We start from the raw sequence: 24055 nt of genomic DNA, 5'->3' as shown, positions 1-24055 counted from the left end.
AAATTTATTTATTTATTTATTTTTGGCTGCATTGGGTCTTCATTGCTGCACGCAGGCTTTTTGTGTGTGTGCGTGTGTCAGGCACTGCCTTTTTAAAAACTTTTTATTTTGCAAAGTTGCAAACATAGTACAGAGTTCCTAAATACTCTTCACCTTGTTTCTCCTAAGGTTAACATCTTACATATGTATTGAAGCCAGAAAATTAACATTCAGGTAGTACTGTTAACTAATCACCTTATTTGAATATTGCCTGTTCTCCACTGTCTTTTTTCTTGTCCATGACTCATCCAGCATCCAACACTGCACTTAGTTGTATCTCCTTTGTTCCCTCCAGTCTATGACAGTTCTGTCTTTTTCATGATCTTGACATATTTGAAGACTACTAGTTTTGTAGAAGGTCCTTCCATTTGGGTTTTTTTTTTAACGTCTTTATTGGAGTATAATTACTTTACAACGGTGTGTTAGTTTCTGTTTTATAACAAAGTAAATCAGCTATACATATACATATATCCCCATATCTCCTCCCTCTTGTGTCTCCCTCCCACCCTCCCTATCCCACCCCTCTAGGTGGTCACAAAGCACCGTGCTGATCTCCCCGTGCTATGTGGCTGCTTCCCACTATCCATTTTACATTTGGTAGTTTATATAAGTCCATGCCACTCTCTCACTTCACCTCACCTTACCCGTCCCCCTCCCCGCATCCTCAAGTTCATTCTCTACGTCTGAGTCTTTATTTCTGTTGCGCGCGGGCTTTTTCTCTAGTTGCGGTGAGAGGGGGCTACTCTTCGTTTTGGTGCAGGGGCTTCTCCTTGTGGTGGCTTCTCTTGTTGCGGAGCATGGGCTCTAGGCACGCCAGCTTCAGTAGTTGTGGCTCGCGGGCTCTAGAGCACAGGCTCAGTAGTTGTGGCACTCGGGATTAGCTACTCCGCGGCACGTGGGATCTCCCGGAACAGGGATCGAACCCGTGTGCCCTGCATTGGCAGGCGGATTCTCGACCACTGCGCCACCAGGGAAGCCCTGTGCTCTGGATTCTAACCCACCTGCCTTATAAGGCATGGTTCTCAAAGTGTGGTTCCCAGACTAGCAGCATCAGCACTCTAGGAACTTGTTACAAATGCAAATTCTCAGGCCCCACTCTAAACCTACTGAATCAGAAACTTTGGAGCTCGGGCCCAGCAATCTGTTTGGAACGAGGCCTCCAAGTGATTCTGACACTTGTTAAAGTTTGAGAACCTCAGCTCTGAGGGAGTATTTATCATTTATCCCCCTTTCCCGGATCTTCAACTGCCTTCTTTAGTGAGATGGTTCCCTTGCCTGAAGAGCCTCCTACTTGATTGCTCCATGTACATTCTTGCACTTCTCCAGTCTACTCACCACACAAAACATATCTGATCATTTCATTCCCTGCTTAAGATAAACTAATACTTTAAGAAGGCCTCAAGGCTCTGCACACCTCTGAAGCCTGTTCTTTCTCCACTAGCTCTCCTGCTCTGTCTGCCAAGCAAGACCAGTCTCTCCCAACTTCCTGATCTTCCAATTTTCTAGGGCACCTAACAAACTTTGAAATTGTTATTCCTTCTGCCTGAATTACTCTTTGCCTGTTTCTTTTCCGAATTCCTACTTCTACTTTAAGTCTCAGCTTAAGCTTTCCTTACTTAGGGTGGCCTAACTTTACCCCTCAGTCTCGATTAGGTCTCTGTTAGATGCTATTATAGCACTCCACTTACCCTCTCATAATGTGCATCAAACTTATAATTATTTAATTATCATAAATGTCATGTCTATTTTCCTTGTCAGAGTGTAAGCTCCATTAGCGCAGGAATCATGATCTTATTTGCTATAATATTCCTAGTGCCTTGCTTTTAGTACAGGACCTTGCAGATAGTAAATGTGTAACCAAACCTTTGCATACACTGGATCTTCCTCCAGAATGTTTTTTATTACCTTTAAACCCCTAGTGAAATCCTACACATGCTTCAAGAAACAAGTTAAGCATCTCAGTGAAGTCTTCCTTGTACATACACATCACCTGCCTGCTCAGGAGGATGACTTCTTCTTTTGTGCTCCTACTGTTCCTAAATCAACTAATGCAGTAATTATACACTATCATAAATACCCATCTTCATGCCTGAGTCTCCACTAGACTGTAAACTCCCTGAGGGCACAGATCATGTCTTGTTTACCTTTATATCTCTAGCGCTTAGAAAAGTACGTGACATTTATAATAAATGTCCATAAATGTTTATGGGCATGTTGAACCTAACACTGTATCTCTAATATTGCACTGAAAGGTTTTTTTCTTAATATTAAATCTGGGTTCCAATTCTAACTTTGTTATTCATTAGCTGTATGATCAAATTGTTTAACCTCTTTGGGCCTCAGTTTCCTCACTCGTAAAACGGGGCTAATAATACCTACTTGGAAATATTGCTATGAAGACTAAACAAAATGACATAATATAATGATTAGCACACACAGGGCCTAGCATGTAGTAGCCTCCCTACTATGGCTTCAACTTGATAGAGACAACTAGGACAAAACAAATACAAAAATAAGTCACAGCAATCAAGGGAGAATGAGCACAGAGTGAGTCATTCCTCTTAATCATTCGCCCAGGAAGATCAACAATGAAGAAACATAATAAGCAGAATAAACTCTACCGGTGGTATCTCCCTTGGCATACAAAGCTTGGTAAGAATTCACCCGAGACCTCTTGGCTAATGGCCACGTCCAGCTCCCCAGCCCGGCAGGTCAGGTCTTAATCTGCAATACCAGGCATGGTTACTTCAGAGTGGAATAGAAACTACCTCATTAGGAATGTGTTTACAGGAGGGAGATGGGGGAGGAGGAGGGGAACTTGACTGCAGCCACATCAATCAAGTGTTTTGCAATCTGGCAGAAAACACTGCAGAATTGTTGATGGAGACTAACACCCACACAACTGCGCTTACCTGTAGCCAAGAACCAGCTTAGACTAGATAATGAGCAGCTTTCTGCTTTTACTGAAACAATGGTCAGACTTACACGGAAAAAACGTCTCTAAGGTCAAATTACCTTGAACATCCGGGCAGCAGCACCTACCAAGATGACACCAAGCAGCTTTACACATACACTCCTCAGCCTATGAGCACCGCGCACAGGCACCAGCTTCATAGCTCGTGTATTTGCCAAACGTAAAAGCAGATTAAACCGTTGCTTTGCTCCTTGTTCATAATATGCTTACCTCTGCAGAGCTAGTGGTATTCAGATCACCTCGCTCATTCATGTTAGAAGGCTGTGTCACTGTAGCTACTTCTTCACTGGGACTCTCTCTCTTCCGAAGCTTCCTGATGAAGCTCTGCTGGTCACTGGAAGATAAAGTAGGTCTGAGTGGAGTTCTGGGTGGGCTCTGCCTCCTCCAAGGTACCCTGCTCCAACCTGGCCCCAGAATATGTGGTACATCATCTTCAGGTAGAAAGTCCAAGTCGTCTGCAATTTGGAATTTTTTTAAAAACACCAGCATAGAATTGGAAGAGTCTGTCCTAGAAGCCTGGCAGCTCTGGGGCCTGCTGCAGTCTGCCTGAATGCACATCCCTTCTAACCACCAAAAGGCATGACAGGCAGAGTCCTGGCAGCAGGCAGCCCAACATGTCTGGAGAGAGGGGGTTCCTTCAAGAAGCCGGAGGTGATTTTCTCCCCCAGATCTCAGGCCAACTCCAAATTGTGTCTTCGCCTGCTGGCACCTGCTCTCCTTGGCATCTAAAAACAAAGAATGAAAACATTTTAAAATAAAATAAAAACAGAGACTACAGCTCTGTAAAGAGTCCTGAATACTAACATTTCAGGGTGTTTGAAGATTGGTTTTTAAGAGGGTGGGGAAAGCTGTCTAGTAAGTGGAATAAAAGACACAAAAGAGAGAGCTTTTTGGCTCAGGATATGTTAGCTTGTAGAAGTACTGCTCCACATTCATCACTGGCTCCCCTCCTCAATGAGTCCCTTGCATGTAGACCTTTTAAACAGAACTCCAGTTCATGAAACAGAAAAAACAAAACAAAAGAGCTCTTCTGATGCAAGTGTACTGAAGGATGGGGCCAGGGTCCCACCACCTGACCCCACATTCACCTCCAAGGCATTTCTCAGGGACAGTATGAAGGTTATGGGACCAGAAGAGCAGCCAGCTGAAGAAGATGGAGTACTCTGCCCACTGAACTGGCAGCAACACAAACTGAGTACTCTTGACCTATTGCAGGATTCAGGTTCATCCATTCTCTAATCAGTGGTTTGCCAAAGTCAGGTGGTTTTGCATATCACAGCATCAACCAGAGCAGTAGTCAGTCAAGCTTACCAAAAATTTTAATCATGAGAGGTATTCTGCTAGAATGAACTTCTAAGTTCTAAGCCATGTCATAATAAGAAATATTGGAGGCTAACACAACATTGTAAAGCAACCATACTCCAATAAAAATTAATTTAAAAAAAAAAGAAAAAGAGGGCTTCCCTGGTGGCGCAGTGGTTGAGAGTCCACCTGCTGATGCAGGGGACACAGGTTCGTGCCCCGGTCCGGGAAGATCCCACGTGCCGCGGAGCGGCTGGGCCCGTGAGCCATGGCCGCTGAGCCTGCGCGTCCGGAGCCTGTGCTCCGCGACAAGAGAGGCCACAACAGTGAGAGGCCCGCGTACCGCTAAAAAAAAAAAAAAAAAAAAAAGAAAAAGAAATAAAGGAATAGAACTACAACAGTGACCTACTGTGGTTAACCTAAATAACATGGTCCAAAATTTCGGCTAACGTCGCTTACAGATAAACTTTTGAGCCATTGAATGTTTTCAGGCATGGTACTGATTTTCCTGAAATATCACCTCATTTCTGTTTTCTTAGATGAAATAAAGTCAAAGCATGTTCTGAATTAAAGTTTTTATACAGAGTTCATTTTAAGGTCTTAGTTATATAGGTGTCTGTAACCGACTACGGTCAGGGTTATACAAGGCCAGAACCAGGATGAGGCAAGAGAGATGCCTCAGGCACACTCTTAGAGTGCTCACTCTTAGAGTCATATAAGTGCAGGGCTGGCCTACCCCGACCTTTTTTAAAAAATATTTATTTATTTATTTATTTGGTTGCGTCAGGTCTTAGTTGCAGCATGCGAACTCTTAGCTGCTGCATGTGGGACCTAGTTCCCTGACCAGGGATCGAACCCCAGGCCCCTGCATTGAGAGAGCAGAGTGTTAGCCACTGGACCCCCAGGGAAGTCCCAGCTTATCCCCATCTTGAGAGTGAGTGTTTCCTGAAATTTCATACCCTAGGTACATCTTTCTTCACCCTAGCCCTAGCCCTGGGGTTATAACATAAAATTTTATTGTAGAATTACATATAGAAAATATGTAGTAGAATCAAACCACTGAATAGATGGATAGTCATGTCTGCATGTACACATAACTGAAAAAGGGCTATGACTGACTAAAGCAACAACTGGATAATCTGCCAAAGCCATGGTTACTCCCAGGAAACGATTACTAAATATGGACACCAGTCAACTGAGAAATAAGAGAAAAATAGGCAGCCTTCTGGATTATGGAGTCAAGCACTATGGAAGCCAATCTGCCACTGTTCTTTCTTTCTTCCTTTTTTTAAGTTTATTTACTTTTTATTTATTTTGGCTGCGTTGGGTCTTCATTGCTGCATGCAGGCTTTCTCTAGTCGCAGCAAGTGGGGGCTACTCTTTGTTGCAGTGTGTGTGCTTCTCATTGCAGTGGCTCCTCTTGTTGCAGAGCACGGGCTCTAGGTGTGCGGGCTTCAGTAGTTGTGGCACGTGGGCTCAGTAGCTGTGCTCGCAGGCTCTAGAGCACAGGCTCAGTAGTTGTGGCGCACAGGCTCAGCTGCTCCGTGGCATGTGGGATCTTCCCAGACCAGGGATCGAACCATGTCCCCTGCATTGGCAGGCGGATTCTTAACCACTGTACCACCAGGGAAGTCCCTACCATTGTTCTTTAAACAAAAAGAGAGAAACATGGGCACCAACCTAACATCAGACAAGACAATTTAGAGGCAGAAAAAAACAGAACTTACTTAAGAAAAGATGAATAAATAGAAACTATGAAAAAAATGAAGTTACCAAGAGCTATGGAAATGCTCCTCATTTCCTCATCCACCTTCCTAAACAATAACCAATGGTATGAATCTTGGTAACAGCTGAGTGCACAGAGTTTGTTGAAATCAGTAAATCGTTACATCAGTAACTACTTTCAGTTACCTTTATATCAACTTTCCATCATTCTTCTCAGAAAAAGTCTCTCATATTTAATATAGTGAAAAGGTCTACAAAGATGAAAATAACTTGCAGTTTTCTATAAGCCACTATTTTATTTAATTTTTTTTAATGTACTGTAACCTCCACTTCTGCCCTTGAAGGAGAAATTGCCATAGGACTTGCTTTCCTACCATGAGAAACTAGAAAACTAGACAAAATATAAGAAACAATCGTTTTTGGACACTGAACAACATGTGGTCTGGGGCTGTGATCCCAGAGAGAAAGGAAATAAACAAGGGTGAGCCCTAGGACCACCTTGGCTTTCTGTTTACAGGATAGGCATGCTGCAGACTGTGTAACAGGAGGAACCCAAGCAGAGTAGGGTGGTCTTGCTGAGTTGAGGAAACAGAGTTCAGGGTGATTATGATAGCTAGAGACTACCAGAAAGGAGGAAGCTACACAGAGAAAGACCTTCAGACAGCTGGACAGTGGTTCCCTTGGTATAATACTAATTTACACCAAGTGTAGGTTAAAACTGCATGAAAGTTTAGAAAGTAGTTTGAACTAAATGAAACTGAAAACAGAACAAATTAAAATTAGTGGGATGCAGTTAAAGCAACGTTTAGAGGGACATTTATAGCTTTAAATGCTTATTTTAGAAAAGAAGAAAAGTCTAAAATCAATGATCTAGAAAGACACATAGGGAGAATGCCATGTGATGACAGAAGCGGAGATTGAAATGATACAGCTGCACGGCAAGGAAAGTCAAGGATTGACAGTGACCACCAGAAGCTAGGAAGAGTCGAAGAAGGATTCTACTCAGAGTCTCAGAAGGAACCAACCCTGCCAACACCTTGATTTTGGACTTCTAGCATCCAGAGCTATTGGCCTAAGCAATGTTCTCTGCCCTTGCGTGGAAGAATACTTCAGAAGACAGATGGCTCCAAGACTACCAAGAGCCTAGATCTAGGGATCCTTGACATTTGGGGATGAGGCTATGGCCTCTACCCAGATTGAATGAAGATACCTGGATGCCATTCAATGGACATGTACAGAGATATGATGTTGGAAATCTATAGGAATCTGTTGTTATGGGGCTTTTCTCTCTTTCAATCCAAAATTAATAGCCCAAATGGAGCAAGGGGCAGAGTCCTGGATGGAAGTGTGAGAAGTTCCACCAGGTACCTGTGAAGTCCAGGCGTACTGGTTTGAAACAAAGATGTCGGCCCTAAAGCAAAATACTTCTGAACCGTCTGCTCTGAAAGGGCAAACAAGAAGTGTCATAACTGATATAGGCCTGAAGTGGGAGGACAGAAGCTCCACAGAGAAGTAGTACTATAATGTAGGAAAGTCTTCAAATTCCTCCTTTATTAGACACCAGAGATATCATACTGGTAAGAAATCCCATAAACATAAACAATGTTTGATAGCCATTATGAGCAGCTCATTTCCTTTAATCATCATAAAATTCACATAAGAAAACAACCTTATAGATGTACTGAATGTGGCAAATTCTTCAAGAAGCACTCAACAATTATTAATCATTAGAGAATTCATTCTAGAGAAAAACCCTATAAATGCAATGCATGTGGAAAAGCTTTCAGAAAGAACTCTATCCTTTTAGGTCATCAGAGAATTCAGACCAGTCAGAAACTCTTACAAATGTAAAGACTGTGAGAAAGTCTTTGCTCAGAAGGTAGCCCTTACTCATCATGAGAGAATATATAGTGGAGAAAGGCCTTTTATATGTAATGAATGTGGAAAAGCTTTCAGGGATAACACAACTGTGTTGGAACATAAGAAAATCCATACTGATGAGAAACTATACTGGTATGATGAATTCAGAAAAGCCTTTAGGAAGAGCTCAACTCTTATTAATCATCAAAGATGCATTCAGGAGAGAAACCCTATAGCTGTAGTAAATGTGGAAAATCTTTCAGGTATACATCCTTTGCTGGACATCAGAAGACTCATAGTGGAAATAAACCCTACTGATGTAATGACTGTGGGAAAGCCCATATGAAGAGCTCAGTTTTTATTGGACATCAGAGAAGCCATACCAGAGAAAAGTCTTATAAACAAAATTAATATGGGAAGACTTTTCCCCAAAGTTCAGCCCTTAAACAACATAAGATAATTCATAGCAAAGAAAGAGCCATGAAATGTAGTTATTGTGGTAAATCACATAGAAGTAGTTTATTCATTCTGAGCAGCAAAGAGAAGACATTTAATAAATTATACATCTAACAAAAATATTCTGTGTACCTCTATCCTGGAGAACTTCCCACTTGTGAGGATTTCATTATAGTATAGTTTGTACTGTAAAATATTGGAAGAACCTAAATATCTATCAATATAGAAATAGTTACTACAGAATACTATACAGCAAGTGAAAAGAATTAGGTAGAGTTCTATATGCAGCCAAAGAAATATCCCCATGATACCTTATTAAGTTAAAAAAAGCAAGTTGCAGAAAATTTATATATTATGGTCTTATTTATATTCTTTAAAATGAAGCTTTTTTTGTTTGTAGATATATGCTTTCAAAAAGATCTGGAAAGGGCTTCCCTGGTGGCGTAGTGGTTGAGAGTCCGCCTGCCGATGCAGGGGACACGGGTTCGTGCCCCGGTCTGGGAAGATCCCACATGCCGCAGAGCGGCTAGGCCCGTGAGCCATGGCTGCTGAGCCTGCGCGTCCGGAGCCTGTGCTCTGCAAGGGGAGAGGCCACAACAGTGAGAGGCCCGCCTACCGCAAAAAAAAAAAAAAAAAAAAAAAAAAGATCTGGAAAAATAAAGGCCAAACTTTAACAGGAAAAAAAACAATGATCTTATGCTTTCATCATAAAAGACAGAAAAAAAAGAGTAAATTATATCTAAGATAAGCAGAGAAAGGAAAAGATAAAGATAAGAGTAACCACTGAAACAGAAAACAAACAAAAAACAACAGAGAAAAATCAATGAAACCAAAATCTGGTTGTTGGAAAGGTCAATAAAACTGATAAAGCTCCAGTCAGACTGATGACAGAAAAAAAGAGAAAAGTTACAAATTGACAACATTGGGAATGAAAGAAGGGTTATCATTACTGATTCATTAAACCAGGGGAGCCAACCATGGCCCAAGGGCCAACTCCAGCTGTAAATAAAGTTTCACATTCATTTATTTATGTATTACCTATGGCTGCTTCTGTTCTAATGGCTGAGTTAAGTAGCTGCAACAGAGTTATCTTAAGACCAGTAAAGCCTAAAATATTTACTATCCGGCCCTTTAAGAAAGTTTGCAAACCCCTGGTGTAAGAGAATATACTTTTGTTTGACTTACTATTTACTATTGAGTAGAGCCTAAATTTAAATGTTAACTTATAGAAGAGATAAGTTCCAAATGACTTTGATTTTTATAGAGATGCAAATTATTTCTGTCTGGTGTGAAAGATAACCTCAAAAAAAAAAAAGATAACCTCAAAGCTTTAACTAACAAGGCACCCTTACTTCCCATCTAGCTATTATCCTTATCCCCTTACTCATTCATCCATTCAAAAAAAAATTTTTTTAGCTTTTTTTTGGCTGCACTGAGCAGCATGTGGGATCTTAGTTCCCTGACCAAGGATTGAACCCGAGCCCCCTGCAGTGGAAGTGCGGAGCCTTAACCACTGGACCACCAGGGAAATCCCCAACCAATATTATTGAGCATCTGTTTCATGCTAGGTATCTCTTTGATGGAGCTTATAATTTAGATGGGGGAGACAGTGATTAAATAGACATAATAAACATAGAACTGCAAACTAATGGAGTGCTATGAAGGAAAGAAATTCAGTCTTTACAGAATAAAGGTAGCTAACTTTTGAACTTACTTATCAAATACATTATCATATATGTGACATGATATCAAAGATAGTTACTGTACATTGTTTGAAATGAAAAATACTGGAAATAACTTACACATCCCTCAACAGAGAACTGGTTAAATAAACTAAGGAAGATTTATGCAGTTGCTGGGATGAATAAGGCCACTCTCTATAGTCCTCATATGAAATGATGTCCAGGAAACACTAATACATTATGTGGAAAAAGAAAGGGGCATAGCAGTGTGTACAGTATGCTACAACTTGTGTGTGGGGAAAAAAGAATACAATTGTGTGTGTGTGTGTGTGTGTGTATAGACTATTTTTGGAAGAATATTCAAGAAACTGGCATGGTTGCCTTTAGGAGGGGAAACTAGGTAGATGAGAGACTTGTTTGTTCACTAAATACCCTTTTATACCTTTTGAATTTGTACAATGTGTATGTATTATATCTGGAAAAATAAATTTTAAAAATATTAAAATTTTCAATGGCTTCACTCCCTTGAATGAATCAAAATCCTCAACATAACCTAAAAAGATCTTGTATGATCTGGACCCTGCCTACCTTTCTAGCCCCACCTTGTATCATGCTCTCCCTCTTTCATCATGTTCCACCCCCAGACTTCATTCATTCCTCAAATGGACCACGCTCCCTCTCCTAACTGGGCTTTGTACATGCTGCCCCCGTTATTTGGAATTTTCTTGCCTCCTGTCTTTAACCAGTTAACTCCTCATACGAGGTTGCAGTTCAACCATCATTTCCTCAGCGAAGCCTCCATGCTAAGACAGGTCTCTCTAGTACACCCTTTGGGCCCTGTTGCCTCTCTCCTTCAAAGTAATCATAGCACTTATAAAGTTACATGTATTTGTGTGATCATCTGTTCAATGTCCTTCCCCCACAGCTTCACTGTAAGCTCCAGGATGAGAGGACCACATCTGGCTTCTTCCCCCCCTCACCACTGTATCTCCAATTCTAGCATAGGACTCGGCACATTACATTGTAGGTGATCAAAAACCCTTTTTGAATGAATGCACAAATAAATGCATGTATGCATGAAGAAGTATTGAAAGAATGAACAAAGGAACTGTCAGATGGCCAGGTATTGAGAGGGTCATACTGAAGACATCCAGGCTGATGGCAGGATTTTTTTTTTTTTTTTTTTTTTTGGCTGAGTTGGGTCTTTGTTGCTGCGTGCAGGCTTTCTCTAGTTGCAGTGAGCAGGGGCTACTCTTCATTGCGGTGGCTTCTCTTGTTGCGGAGCACGGGCTCTAGGCGTGCAGGCTTCAGTAGTTGTGGCTTGCAGGCTCAGTAGTTGTGGTACACGGGCTTAGTTGCTCCGCAGCATGTGGGATCTTCCTGGACCAGGGCTCGAACCCATGTCCCCTGGATCAGCAGGCGGATTCTTAGCCACTGTGCCACCAGGGAAGCCCTGATGGCAGAACTTTGAAAAGAGACGAGGCCCATATGCCACAATAAATGAGAGAGGGTGAATGACAGTTGGTAGATGAGTAATGATTAGGGGTAAGAAGTGTTATAAACCTCAAAAAGAAGAAGTTTTTACATGAAAGTGGAGGAGTAATGTTCAAGAAATAACAGTGAGGAGTCAGCTCCGCCTCCAAACTCAGAGGTAAATGGGATTTGAGAGAATGAGCAACCACTGCCTGCAGGCTAGAGAGAAATATGTATTTCCCTAAGAGAAAGCCAGGTCTCAGAACACTCTCTCTATCCAATGTCCTGACTGACGAGTTAGAGTATAGAGAGGGTTTAGTAACTCAGTGGATTCTTGTCACAGGCAAAAAGTTAGGAAGGGAGGGGTGGTAAGTGCCAGTGAGTTGAAAAGCACAAAATTTATATGGTAACGTCAAATGAGACTCACACAAATCATAATGGTTAAGGCACTTCATAGCAAGAAAAAAAAGAAGATGGAAAAATATGATGAGGAACTGATGACAGGATGGCTGCCTATCCATCCGTGGTATAAAATGGTGAAAGCTTTCAGGCAAGTTACGGAGGATGTCTTACCAATGGAATGCGGGGGAGAGGGGAACATATTTAGACTCCAGGGAAATGGTCAAGGGGATTTATGGAGATTACAAGGTCGAAGAGAAGGTAGCAAAAAATTCTAATTCCCTAGTTGTTACTAGCAGCTCTGGTTAAATTAAGATCTTGAAAGAGGAGGAGATAAAAGCAGGTGGGGAGGACTTCTTTTGCTCCATGGCTCCGCAAAGAATGTCGCATAAGCTATACATCTGGTAGTATAAGAGAGAAATGTTTCATAACCCAAACATTCCCCCTGCTTTGTGAGGTGACCTGGAAGCCTCAGTTACAGATCTCATCCACTACTCTGGGCTGGAGAGTACGTGTTCAATGAGGGAAGGAACAACCTGCGGGTTCATACGGGATGTTCCAGACTCTCCCTACTTCACTTATACCTCTTGATTTCCATATTCTTAAAAGTATCACTGGGCTTCCCTGGTGGCGCAGTGGTTAAGAATCTGCCTGCGAATGCAGGGGACACCGGTTCGAGCCCTGGTCTGGGAAGATCCCACATGCCGCGGAGTAGCTGGGCCCGTGCACCACAACTACTGAGCCTGCGCTCTAGAGCCCACGAGCCACAACTACTGAAGCCCACACGCCTAGAGCCCGTGCTCCACAACAGGAGAGGACACCGTAATGAGAAGCCTGCACACTGCAACAAAGAGTAGCCCCCGCTCGCCGCAACTAGAGAAAGCCCGCATGCAGTAACAATGACCCAACACAGCCAAAAATAAAAATTAAAAAAAAAAAAGTATTAGTAAAGCTTAGTAATGGGTAAGATCTCTGATTCTTGTGAGTCTTATCTGACAATTTGATCCTTTGTATTAGCTCAAAGGAATAGAGCCTGGGAGAGAACAGATGATCAGAAGCACTTATATCTTCAACAGTGACCAGGAATAACTGATGAGGAACTGATGACAGGTAATGTCTGGGGGAGGTTAGCTGGCTTTAGTGTTGCTAAAAAAATTAATCCCAATAGTTCCCAATAAGGGGAGGAGGCACTCTGATCTGTTAGTTCATATGTTCAGTTAGTGGGAATTGGAGGGGTTTTTTTAAATTAAATGTTATTTAATGTTGCTCCATTGTGTGTTCAATAACAAAAATGCGGGAGAGGGAGCAGTTCTTTTTCATCTATTCAGTGGATAATTCTTCCTCTTAGATTAAAAGACAAGGGTTCTAGTTTCAACTCTAGATCTATCATTTACTAGTAATTTAGCCTCTGAAAAGTAATTTAACCTCTCTGAGATTCAGTTTTCATTATTGTTACTCTTGAGAAAAAGGATGCATCAGAGGAGGAAGCAGGGAAGCAGTGGAAGAGTCAATATTGGATTCTACAAGTAACTTGGATAAAAGGTAAGAGGAAAATAAGCTCCAATTTTAGATCAGTTCCTCTCCTGCCCACACGGCCATAGCCTGGCTCTGCTCCCAGGGCCTAAACAAAAGTAACACTAAATCCTTACCAAAAAGGGCTTACAGTTGGTAGAATCTTAGACTTTTCCTTTGGGAAAGTCTAGAACTCACTGTTAGTAGGAGCACACAGAAAGCTTACCCAGGGTGAACACAGGAAGGCAGAGCCAATCCCTTTCTTTCTAAAGTCTTGACAAAGCAGAGAATACAGGTCTCTCGTATGAATTACCTGGAGGATCCCCAAAACAGGAGGCTCTGGAACGAACAGTGCTTACTTAACATTACCACCTCTCAAAAGATAGAATTCTAATAATCTGGCACAAAATCTAGACCAGGTTTCATAATTCCAAGCAGCAGAGTAGAAAAGCCTATAGAATATAAGAATTACTGCCAGAAGGAAATTCATCAAATACTTTTAGAAATATTTAGACAGTGCTGTTGCCTCCGGCATTCTTAAATCTCAGGTAACAAGCTTGACTTCTCCAGCTAACTTGGAAACTGTGCTGGCTGGCAACCAAAAAGGAAGTAGAGACAGAATGCCTGCTATCTTAGGAACTATACGGTTAAGGCCATTTGGGAATTCATACTTTAACCAAATTCATCAAATGGTATCCCAATGGAAGATCTGAGATGGTAGGAATGGGAGTAGAGAGAATGCCCCACTGGTATTATTTGAAAAAAAAAAGAGCAGCTGACAAATTCTCCTGGGAAATTGGGGAGGGGGGAGCAGGGGGAACCAAGTTTCTGTGGAAAACTATACACGGTCAGGATATTTTACAGGCAAAATTTGCACATACTTTTTTCTTGGGGGGGGGAATTGCATCTTTATTTTCAATTAAGGTATGAAAGTACTTCCACTGATTATGAATATAGGCAATAAATCACAGTAGTATCAGATGTGTGACTTTGTCACCAAGGGAAACCATAGATGTTCCCGTGTTCCAATTGTCACACCTCAAAATATTTCATTTCAAAATTACATTAAAATACAGTAATTATCAGACCTAAAGCTACATCTTTTTTGTTATTACTAGAGCACACATACTACTGTATCACAAATTAGGCCTTTGAATATTATGCTAACTGTATATGACAAATTGGTTTATTTTCTATTTTCATTAACTTGTTTTTTTATTGGAGTATAATTGCTTTACAATGTTGTGTTAGTTTCTGCTGTACAGTGAAGTGAATCAGCTATACGTATACATACATCCCCTCCCTCTTGGACCTCCCTCCCACCCATCCCCCATCCCCCATCCCACCTATCCAGGTCATCACAGAGCACCGAGTTGAGCTCCCTGTGCTATACAGCAGGTTCCCACTGGCCACATGGTAGTGTATATATGTCAGTCTTAATCTCTCAATTCGTCCACCCCCTCACCCCCCCGGTGTCCACATGTCCGTTCTCTATGTCTGCATCTCTATTCCTGCCCTGGAAATAGGTTCATCTGTACTATTTTTCTTTTTTTTTAATTTCTCTGTCTACCTATCTATTTATTTATGGCTGCGTTAGGTCTTTCTTGCTGCATGTGGGCTTTCTCGAGTTGCAGTGAGCAGGGGCTACTCTTCATTGTGGTGTGCGGTCTCCTCACTACGGTGGCTTCTTCCATTGCGGAGCACAGTCTCTAGGAGTGCAGGCTTCCACAGTTGTGGCACACAGGCTCAGTAGTTGTGGCTCGTGGGCTCTAGAGCGCTGGCTCAGTAGTTGTGGCACATGGGCTTAGTAGCTCTGCGGCATGTGGGATCTTCCCGGATCAGGGATCGAACCCATGTCCCCTGCATTGGCAGGCAGATTCTTAACCACTGTGCCACCAGGGAAGTCCTGTACTATCTTCCTAGATTTCACATATATGCATTAATATACAATATTTGTTTTTCTCTTTCTGACTTACTTCACTCTGTATGACAGACTCTAGGTCCATCCACATCTCTACAAATAACCCAATTTCACTCCTTTTTATGGTTAATATTCCATTGCATATATGTTTCACATCTTCTTTATCCATTCATCTGTCATTGGACATTTAGGTTGCTTCCATGTCTTGGCTATTGTAAACAGTGCTACAGTGAACACTGGGGGTACATGTGTCATTTTGAATTATGGTTGTTCTCAGGGTATATGCCTAGTAGTGGGTTTGCTGGGTCATGTGGTAGATCTATTTTTAGATTTTTAAGGAACCTCCATACTGCTCTCCATAGTGGCTGTATCAATTTACATCCCCACCAACTGTGCAAGAGGGTTCCCTTTTCTCCACACCCTCTCCAGCATCTACTGTTTGTAGATTTTTTGATGGTGGCCATTCTGACTGGTGTGAGGTGATACCTCATTGTAGTCTTGACTTGCATTTCTCTAATAATTAGTGATGTTGAGCATCTTTTCATGTGTCTCTTGGCCATCTGTATGTCTTCTTTGCTGAAATATCTATTTAGGTCTTCCGCCCATTTTTTGATTGAGTTGTTTATTTTTTTGATATTGAGTTCCATGAGCTGTTTGTATATTCTGGAGATTAAACCTTTGTCGGTTGCTTCGTTTGCAAATATTTTCTCCCATTCTGAGGGTTGTCTTTTCGTCTTGTTTATGGTTCCCTTTGCTGTGCAAAAGCTTTTTTTTTTTTTTTTTTTTGTAGGTTCCCTCTGTGCCCACTTCCTGGAGAGTTTTTATCATAATTGGGTGTTGAATTTTGTCAAAAGCTTTTTCTGCATCTATTGAGATGATCACACGGTTTTTATTTTTCTATTTGTTAATATGGTGTATCACATTGATTGATTTGCGTATATTGAAGAATCCTTGCACCCCTGGGATAAATCCCACTTGATCATGGTATATGATCCTTTTAATGTGTTGTTGGATTCTGCTTGCTAGTATTTTGTTGAGGATTTTTGCATCTATATTTATCAGTGATATTGGCCTGTAATTTTCTTTTTTTGTAGTATCTTTGTCTGGTTTTGGCATCAGGGTGATGGTGGCCACATAGAATGAGTTTGGGAGTGTTCCTTCCTTGGCAATCTTTTGGAAGAGTTTGAGAAGGATGGGTGTTAGTTTTTCTCTAAATGTTTGATAGAATTCACCTGTGAAGCCATCTGGTCCTGGACTTTTGTTTGTTGGAAGATTTTAAATCACAGTTTCAATTTCATGACTTGTGATTGGTCTGCTCATATTTTCTATTTCTTCCTGGTTCAGCCTTGGAAGGTTATACCTTTCTAAGAATTTGTCCACTTCTTCCAGGTTGTCCATTTTGTTGGCATAGAGTTGCTTGTAGTAGTCTCTTAGGATGCTTTGTATTTCTGCGGTGTCTGTTGTAACTTCTCCTTTTTCATTTCTAATTTTATTGATTTGAGTCCTCTCCCTCTTTTTCTTGATGAGTCTGGCTAATGGTTTATCAATTTTGTTTATCTTCTCATAGAACCAGCTTTTAGTTTTATTGATCTTTGCTATTGTTTTCTTTGTTTCTATTTCATTTATTTCTGCTCTGATCTTTATGATTTCTTTCCTTCTGCTAACTTTGGGTTTTGTTTGTTCTTCTTTCTCTAGTTCTTTCAGGTGTAAGGTTAGATTGTTTATTTGAGATTTTTCTTGTTTCTTGAGGTAGGCTTGTATAGCTATAAACTTCCCTCTTAGAACTGCTTTTGCTGCATCCCATAGGTTTTGGATCGTCGTGTTTTTATTGTCATTTGTCTCTAGGTATTTTTTGATTTCCTCTTTGTTTTCTTCAGTGATCTCTTGGTTATTTAGTAACGTATTGTTTAGCCTCCATGTATTTGTGCTTTTTACGTTTTTTTCCCTGTAATTCATTTCTGATCTCAGAGTGTTGTAGTCAGAAAAGATGCTTGATATGATTTCAATTTTCTTAAATTTACCGAAGCTTGATTTGTGACCCAAGATGTGATCTATCCTGGAGAATGTACCATGCGCACTTGAGAAGGAAGTGTAATCTGCTGTTTTGGGATGGAATGTCCTATAAATATCAATTAAATCTATCTGGTCTATTGTGTCATTTAAAGCTTCTGTTTCCTTATTTATTTTCAATTAGGATGATCTGTCCATTGGTGTAAGAGAGGTGTTAAAGTCCCCCACTATTATTGTGTTACTGTCGATTTCCTCTTTCATAGCTGTTAGCGGTTGCCTTATGTATCGAGGTGTTCCTATGTTGGGTGCATATATATTTATAATTGTTATATCTTCTTCTTGGATTGATCCCTTGATCATTATGTAGTGTCCTTCCTTGTCTCTTGTAACATTCTTTATTTTAAAGTCTATTTTACCTGATATGAGTATTGCTACTCCAGCTTTCTTTTGATTTCCATTTGCATGGAATATCTTTATCCATCCCCTCACTTTCAGTGTGTAAGTGTCCCTAGGTCTGAAGTGGGTCTCTTGTAGACAGCATATATATGGGTCTTGTTTTTGTATCCATTCAACAAGCCTGTGTCTTTTGGTTGGAGCATTTAATCCATTCACGTTTAAGGTAATTATCGATATGTATGTTCCTATGACCATTTTCTTAATTGTTTTGGCTTTGTTTTTGTAGGTCCTTTTCTTCTCTTGTGTTTCCCACTTAGAGAAGTTCCTTTAGCATTTGTTGTAGAGCTGGTTTGGTGGTGCTGAATTCTCTTAGCTTTTGCTTATCTGTAAAGCTTTTGATTTCTCCATCAAACCTGAATGAGATCCTTGCTGGGTAATCTTGGTTGTAGGTTCCTCCCTTTCATCACTTTAAGTATATCATGCTACTACTCCCTTCTGGCTTGTAGAGTTTCTGCTGAGAAATCAGCTGTTAACCTTATGGGAGTTCCCTTGTATGTTATTTGTCATTTTTCCCTTGCTGCTTTCAGTAATTCTTCTTTGTCTTTAATTTTTGCCAATTTGATTACCATGTGTCTCGGTGTGTTTCTCCTTGGGTTTTTCCTGTATGGGACTCGCTGCACTTCCTGGACTTGGGTGGCTATTTCCTTTCCCATGTTAGGGAAGTTTTCAACTATAATCTCGTCAAATATTTTCTCGGGTCCTTTCTCCCTCTCTTCTCCTTCTGGGACCCCTATAATGTGAATACTGTTGCGTTTAATGTTGTCCCAGAGGTCTCTTAGGCTGTCTTCATTTCTTTTCATTCTTTTTTCTTTATTCTGTTCCGCAGCAGTGAATTCCCCTATTCTGTCTTCCAGGTCACTTATCCGTTCTTCTGCCTCAGTTATTCTGCTACTGATTCCTTCTAACGTAGTTTTCATTTCAGTTATTGTATTGTTCATCTCTGTCTGTTTGTTCTTTAATTCTTCTAGGTCTTTGTTAAACATTTCTTGCGTCTTCTCGATCTTTGCCTTCATTCTCTTTCCGAGGTCCTGGATCATCTTCACTATCATTATTCTGAATTCTTTTTCTGGAAGGCTGCCTATCTCCACTTCATTTAGTTGTTTTTCTGGGGTTCTATCTTGTTCCTTCATCTGGTACATAGCCCTCTGCCTTTTCATCTTGTCTATCTTTCTGTGAATGTGGTTTTTGTTCCACAGGCTGCAGAATTGTAGTTCTTCTTGCTTCTGCTGTCTGCCCTCCTGTGGATGAGGCTTATTGTGTGCAAAAGCTTTTAAGCTTCATTAGGTCCCATTTGTTTATTTTTGTTTTTATTTTCATTACTCTAGGAAGTGGGTCAAAAAAGATCTTGCTGTGGTTTCTGTCAAAATGTGTTTTTCCTATGTTTTCCTCTAAGAGTTTTATAGCGTCCTTACATTTAGGTCTTTAATCCATTTTGAGTTTATTTCTGTGTATGGTGTTTGGGAGTGTTCTAATTTCATTCTTTTACATGTAGCTGTCCAGTTTTCCCAGCACCACTTATTGAAGAGGCTGTCTTTTCTCCATTGTATATTCTTGCCTCCTTTGTCATAGATTAGGTGACCACAGGTGCGTTGGTTTATCTCTGGGCTTTCTATCCTGTGCCATTGATCTATATTTCTGGTTTTGTGCCAGTACCACACTGTCTTGACTACTGTAGCTTTGTAGTATAGTCTGAATTCAGGGAGCCTGATTCCTCCAGCTCCCTTTTTCTTTTTCAAGATTGATTTGGCTATTCGGGGTCTTTTGTGTTTTCATACAAATTGTAAAAATTTTTGTTCTAATTCTGTGAAGAATGCCACTGGTAATTTGATAGGGACTGCACTGAATCTGTAGATTGCTTTGGGTATTATAGTCATTTTGATAATATTGATTCTTCCAATCCAAGAACATGGTATATCTCTCCATGTGTTTGTGTCATCTTTGATTTCTTTCATCAGTGTTTTATAGTTTTCTGAATATAGGTCTTTTGCCTCCTTAGGTAGGTTTATTCCTAGGTATTTTAATCTTTTTGTTGTGATGGTAAATGGGATTGTTTCCTTAATTTCTCTTTCTGATCTTCTGCTGTTAGTGTATAGGAATGCAGGAGATTTCTGTGCAATAATTTTGTATCCTGCAACTTTACCAAATTCATTGATGACTAGTTTTCTGGTGGCATCTTCAGGATTTTCTATGTACTGTATCATGTAATCCGCAAACAGTGACAGCTTTACTTCTTCTTTTCCAATTTGGATTCCTTTTATTTCTTTTTCTTCTCTGATTGCCATGGCTAGGACTTCCAAAACTATGTTGAATAAGAGTGGTGAAAGGGGACATCCTTGTCTTGTTCCTGATCTTAGAGGAAATGCTTTCATTTTTTCACCACTGAGAATGATGTTTGCTGTGGATTTGTCGTATATGGCCTTTATTATGTTGAGATAGGTTCCCTCTATGCCCACTTTCTGGAGAATTTTTTCATAAATCGGTGTTGAATTTTGTCAAAACCTTTTTCTGCATCTATTGAGATGATCATATGGTTTTTATTTTTTAATTTGTTAACATGGTGTATCAAATTGATTGATTTGCATATATTGAAGAATCCTTGCATTCCTGGGATAAATCCCACTTGATCATGGTGTATGATCCTTTTAATGTGTTGTTGGATTCTGTTTGCTAGCATTTTGTTGAGGATTTTTGCATCTATGTTCATCAGTGATATTGGTCTGTAATTTTCTTTTTTTGTGATATCTTTGTCTGGTTTTGGTATCAGGGTGATGGTGGCCTCATAGAACGAGTTTGGGAGTGTTCCCCCCTCAGCAATTTTTTGGAAGAGCTTGAGAAGGATAAGTGTTAGCTCTTCTCTAAATTTTTGATAAAATTCGCCTGTGAAGCCATCTTGCATTTTTTTTTTTTTTTTTTTTGCGGTGACTCGCAGGCTCAGCGGCCATGGCTCACGGGCCTAGCCGCTCTGCGGCATGTGGGATCTTCCCGGACCGGGACATGAACCTGTGTCCGCTGCATCGGCAGGCGGACTCTCAACCACTGCGCCACCAGGGAAGCCCCTTGCACTTATTTTTAACATTCACTGAAACTAAAATTCTTTTCTTGAAATTTCACAATTTTATAACATGGTCAAGAATCCATTCAAAGCATTCCTTTGGTAATTATACCTGCAATGAACTATTACCAAGCAGCAAGGCAAAAGCTTTAAATTTGGTGCTTCAGGCAGTGACTGAACTTTGGCTCCACACCAACTGTCTTCCTGAAGCTATCATCAGAAGTATGCATTCTCTCAGAAGCAGTAGGTCTCAGCCAATATGGATGCCACATGAAAATGAGACCAGCAGGCATATTATCCATCCCCAAAACAACTCACAGGAACTGTTCAAAAACAAACCACCTCAGGGGGCAGCCTCCACCTTCCTTTTGACTATCAGCATGTCTGTCACCTGCACACCCACTAATAAACAAATACAAAAATGGTTCCATGTTACTCTCCACACCAGTTCTCTCCTGCAGGGGGTTAGCATATTCAGAAAGCAAGGCAGAGGGGGGTAACTAAATCCTTTGAAGGGCACAATCAGGTATGAAGTTTGGAAAAAGCCAGGGTAATGACCATTCCCCTCTCTCTTCCTTTTCAAAAGGGCCAATACTTTTTTCCTCGACTGCATACAAGTTAGATTGAAAGGTGGCAGTAGCCTCACAAAGCAGTCCTCAGAAAAGAAGATAATTACTATCGCTTTTGCTGTGTGCCTAGCTTTGTTAAGAGCACAGTTCGTTAAATGGTATGGTTTAGGTGATTTGTTGGAACTGAACTACCGCTAAAGAAAAATCAGTAGTCTTTAAGTCCATATTCTGACTCCTTTCCCTTGACTGGAAAGTTTCCATTCTTCCCAAAGACCATCCTGGTCAAAGGCAAACGCTCCATGGAACTAGCTGCCCACCAGGTACCTTTCAGCCACTATTCACATTAACTCGATTGTCTGCTAGGTGGAAAAACAAGCTTCCAAGGACTCGATCACAAAACCTGAGCCTTTTAGCACTTCTCTGGTTAAGAATACTTAGAAGAGTAAGTTCTCTTCTATAAGACTGTCAATAAAGAAGCCTCAAAGGTACTGGATTGCGACAAACTGCTGAGAAAAACAGTACCTTAACGTCTCCTTAGAGGAGGGCAATATTTACAGGCAAAAGAGGGGGGAAATGTTCTTTTAATCTACCTATAACTGTACTTTATAGATTAAAGGAACTATGAAAACCACCCTCATTTAACCTTGGTTTAATAAGAAAATACATCCAGCCTCCAAAGTGAGGTTGGAGGTTCATACAGAACCCTCAGAAAATTACATTAAAAATTTTATATCCAGAAGAAAATCCCATACCAAGATTAACACCCTTATGCCATCTCACCCCATATTCTGATCCCCACCCCATAAGTCTGGTTAAGACTTTGGCCTCTGAAATAAGACTGCCTGGGTTCTAATATCAATCCAGTCAAGTTACTAGCTGTGTCATCTTGGGTCAAATATCTTGGTTTCTTCATGTGTAAAAATAGGAATGACAACAGGGTCATAATAGATATAAAAGGAGATAAGCTATGCAAAGTACTGAACACAATGCCTGGCATGTAGTTAAAGCTCAGTATGTATCAGCTGCCATGACTTTGTGTTGTCGTTACTACACTTCATTTCAGCTCAGGCACCACTTCTTCCAGAAAGTCTTCCTTGAAACCTTCACCCAAGATTCCTCTCATCTACATATCCTACGTATACCTCTACCATGGCATTTCTCTCACTGGATCATATTTGTTTGTCTACCTCACACACTCTGCCCTCTTTAAGTGCTAGGGTTGTATCCTGTATCTCCGTATTTGTAGGCCCAGCAAAATGCTTGGCACATAGTAGGCATTCAAAGAATTATCTGTTAATTTTTAAAGTTTACCCAACATTTAAATAAATGTACGCTTTGTTTTTTTTTTAACTAACAAAATCTGGCAAAAGATGTCAGTTCTAATATGGAATTACTTAAGTTTTAGTCAGATTCTTAATGTTATTTCATTTCCTTGGCTAAAAGGGAGGGACAGGAGAGAAAAGCAAAGTTCCCAGTTCACTAAGAAATGAGAAAGAGCTTTTTGAATCAAATTGGGGAGAGCACTGAATGGGAGGTATGATGAGAGATGTGCAAAATGAGAAACTAACAAAAAGCCAAATGGATTAAAAAGAGATAAAGGAATCTAACATAACCAGCTAGGAAACAGCCTTTCCTGCCTAAACACTGAACTGAAAAATCTTTTCAAATCACAAAGCAGTCTTTCCTCATGAAAGGACCAACCAAATTTTAGTTCCCTGAGCTATCTATTTCAGACCACTCCACTTCACTCAAAGGCAAGATGGGCTTTCACCATGGAACTTTCAGAACAAAGCAACAGTGGAGAATAGCTTCCCAGTTTACCCAGGCAAATATTCATCCATCACTGATGACAGCTAGATCCATTCAATTTCCCTTCTCCTGAGTAATGAGGAAAAGTAAAAGAAAAAAACACATCTAAGTTCTGGTCACCTGGATGAAAAATGGAAACCAGTCTATCACAATTCTAATGCCTTTAATTTCTACCTGATACTTATTAATAAATCAGAAGTTTGCCTTAATTGGATATGGTTGCTATCAAGTTTCAAAAGACCTATCTGTTAAGGTTTAGTCCAAAGCCATTTTCACCACCAAGTCATAAGTGAGAGTACTGATTGAAACACTGGTATAGCTGAAAATAGCTCTCCTACCATAAAGTCACCTGCTCAGAAATGAGCCAGTCATCAAGGGCTTTATAATATCTAAAAGCAGATTGAAGGCAAATGAGTAAACCATGTACTTAAAAAACAAAACAAAACAAAAAAAAACTGTGACTGGGGGTTACAATGCTGCATATAATATTCTCAGAATCTCCTGCTTTGCTTTTTCTCCCACCACTTTATGACTAGAAGACTATGGAGAATCCTGTCAGCAAGGAGAGCACGCCTCCAAGCCACAGCGTGCAGGAGCCCACACCTCTCTATGAAACACCGTCTTCGTACTTCAAAAAGCACAGGTATCAAATGATAACAGATAAAGTTTGGTCTGTAAATAAAAGCGGTCCTAACAAGAAAGACTTTTTTTTTCTAAAGAGAAAAGCCCCAGGATATGATGTCATGAATTTAGCAATTCCCTATATAGCTCACTTGTAGGTGTTATTGTTAAGAACCTGCAGTTGGGGGGCTTCCC

At 40.6% G+C, this 24055-nt stretch overlaps 1 protein-coding gene across 2 annotated transcripts in view; it reads right to left on the bottom strand.

Moving 5' to 3' along the window:
• The window catches only part of KIAA0319L (KIAA0319 like), a 109131-nt gene that overhangs the window by 66922 nt on the left and 18154 nt on the right, over positions 1-24055 (bottom strand). For both annotated transcript variants that reach the window (XM_081226679.1, XM_081226678.1), the window contains exon 3: positions 3224-3738. In XM_081226679.1, coding sequence (XP_081082805.1) covers positions 3224-3738 — 515 coding nt within the window. The remainder of the gene's footprint in view (positions 1-3223; positions 3739-24055) is intronic.

This window comes from Mesoplodon bidens, assembly GCF_964165515.1.
Source record: "Mesoplodon bidens genome assembly, chromosome: 2".
Classification (NCBI taxonomy): domain Eukaryota; kingdom Metazoa; phylum Chordata; class Mammalia; order Artiodactyla; family Ziphiidae; genus Mesoplodon; species Mesoplodon bidens.
This window is presented reverse-complemented; position numbering and strand designations above follow the sequence as displayed.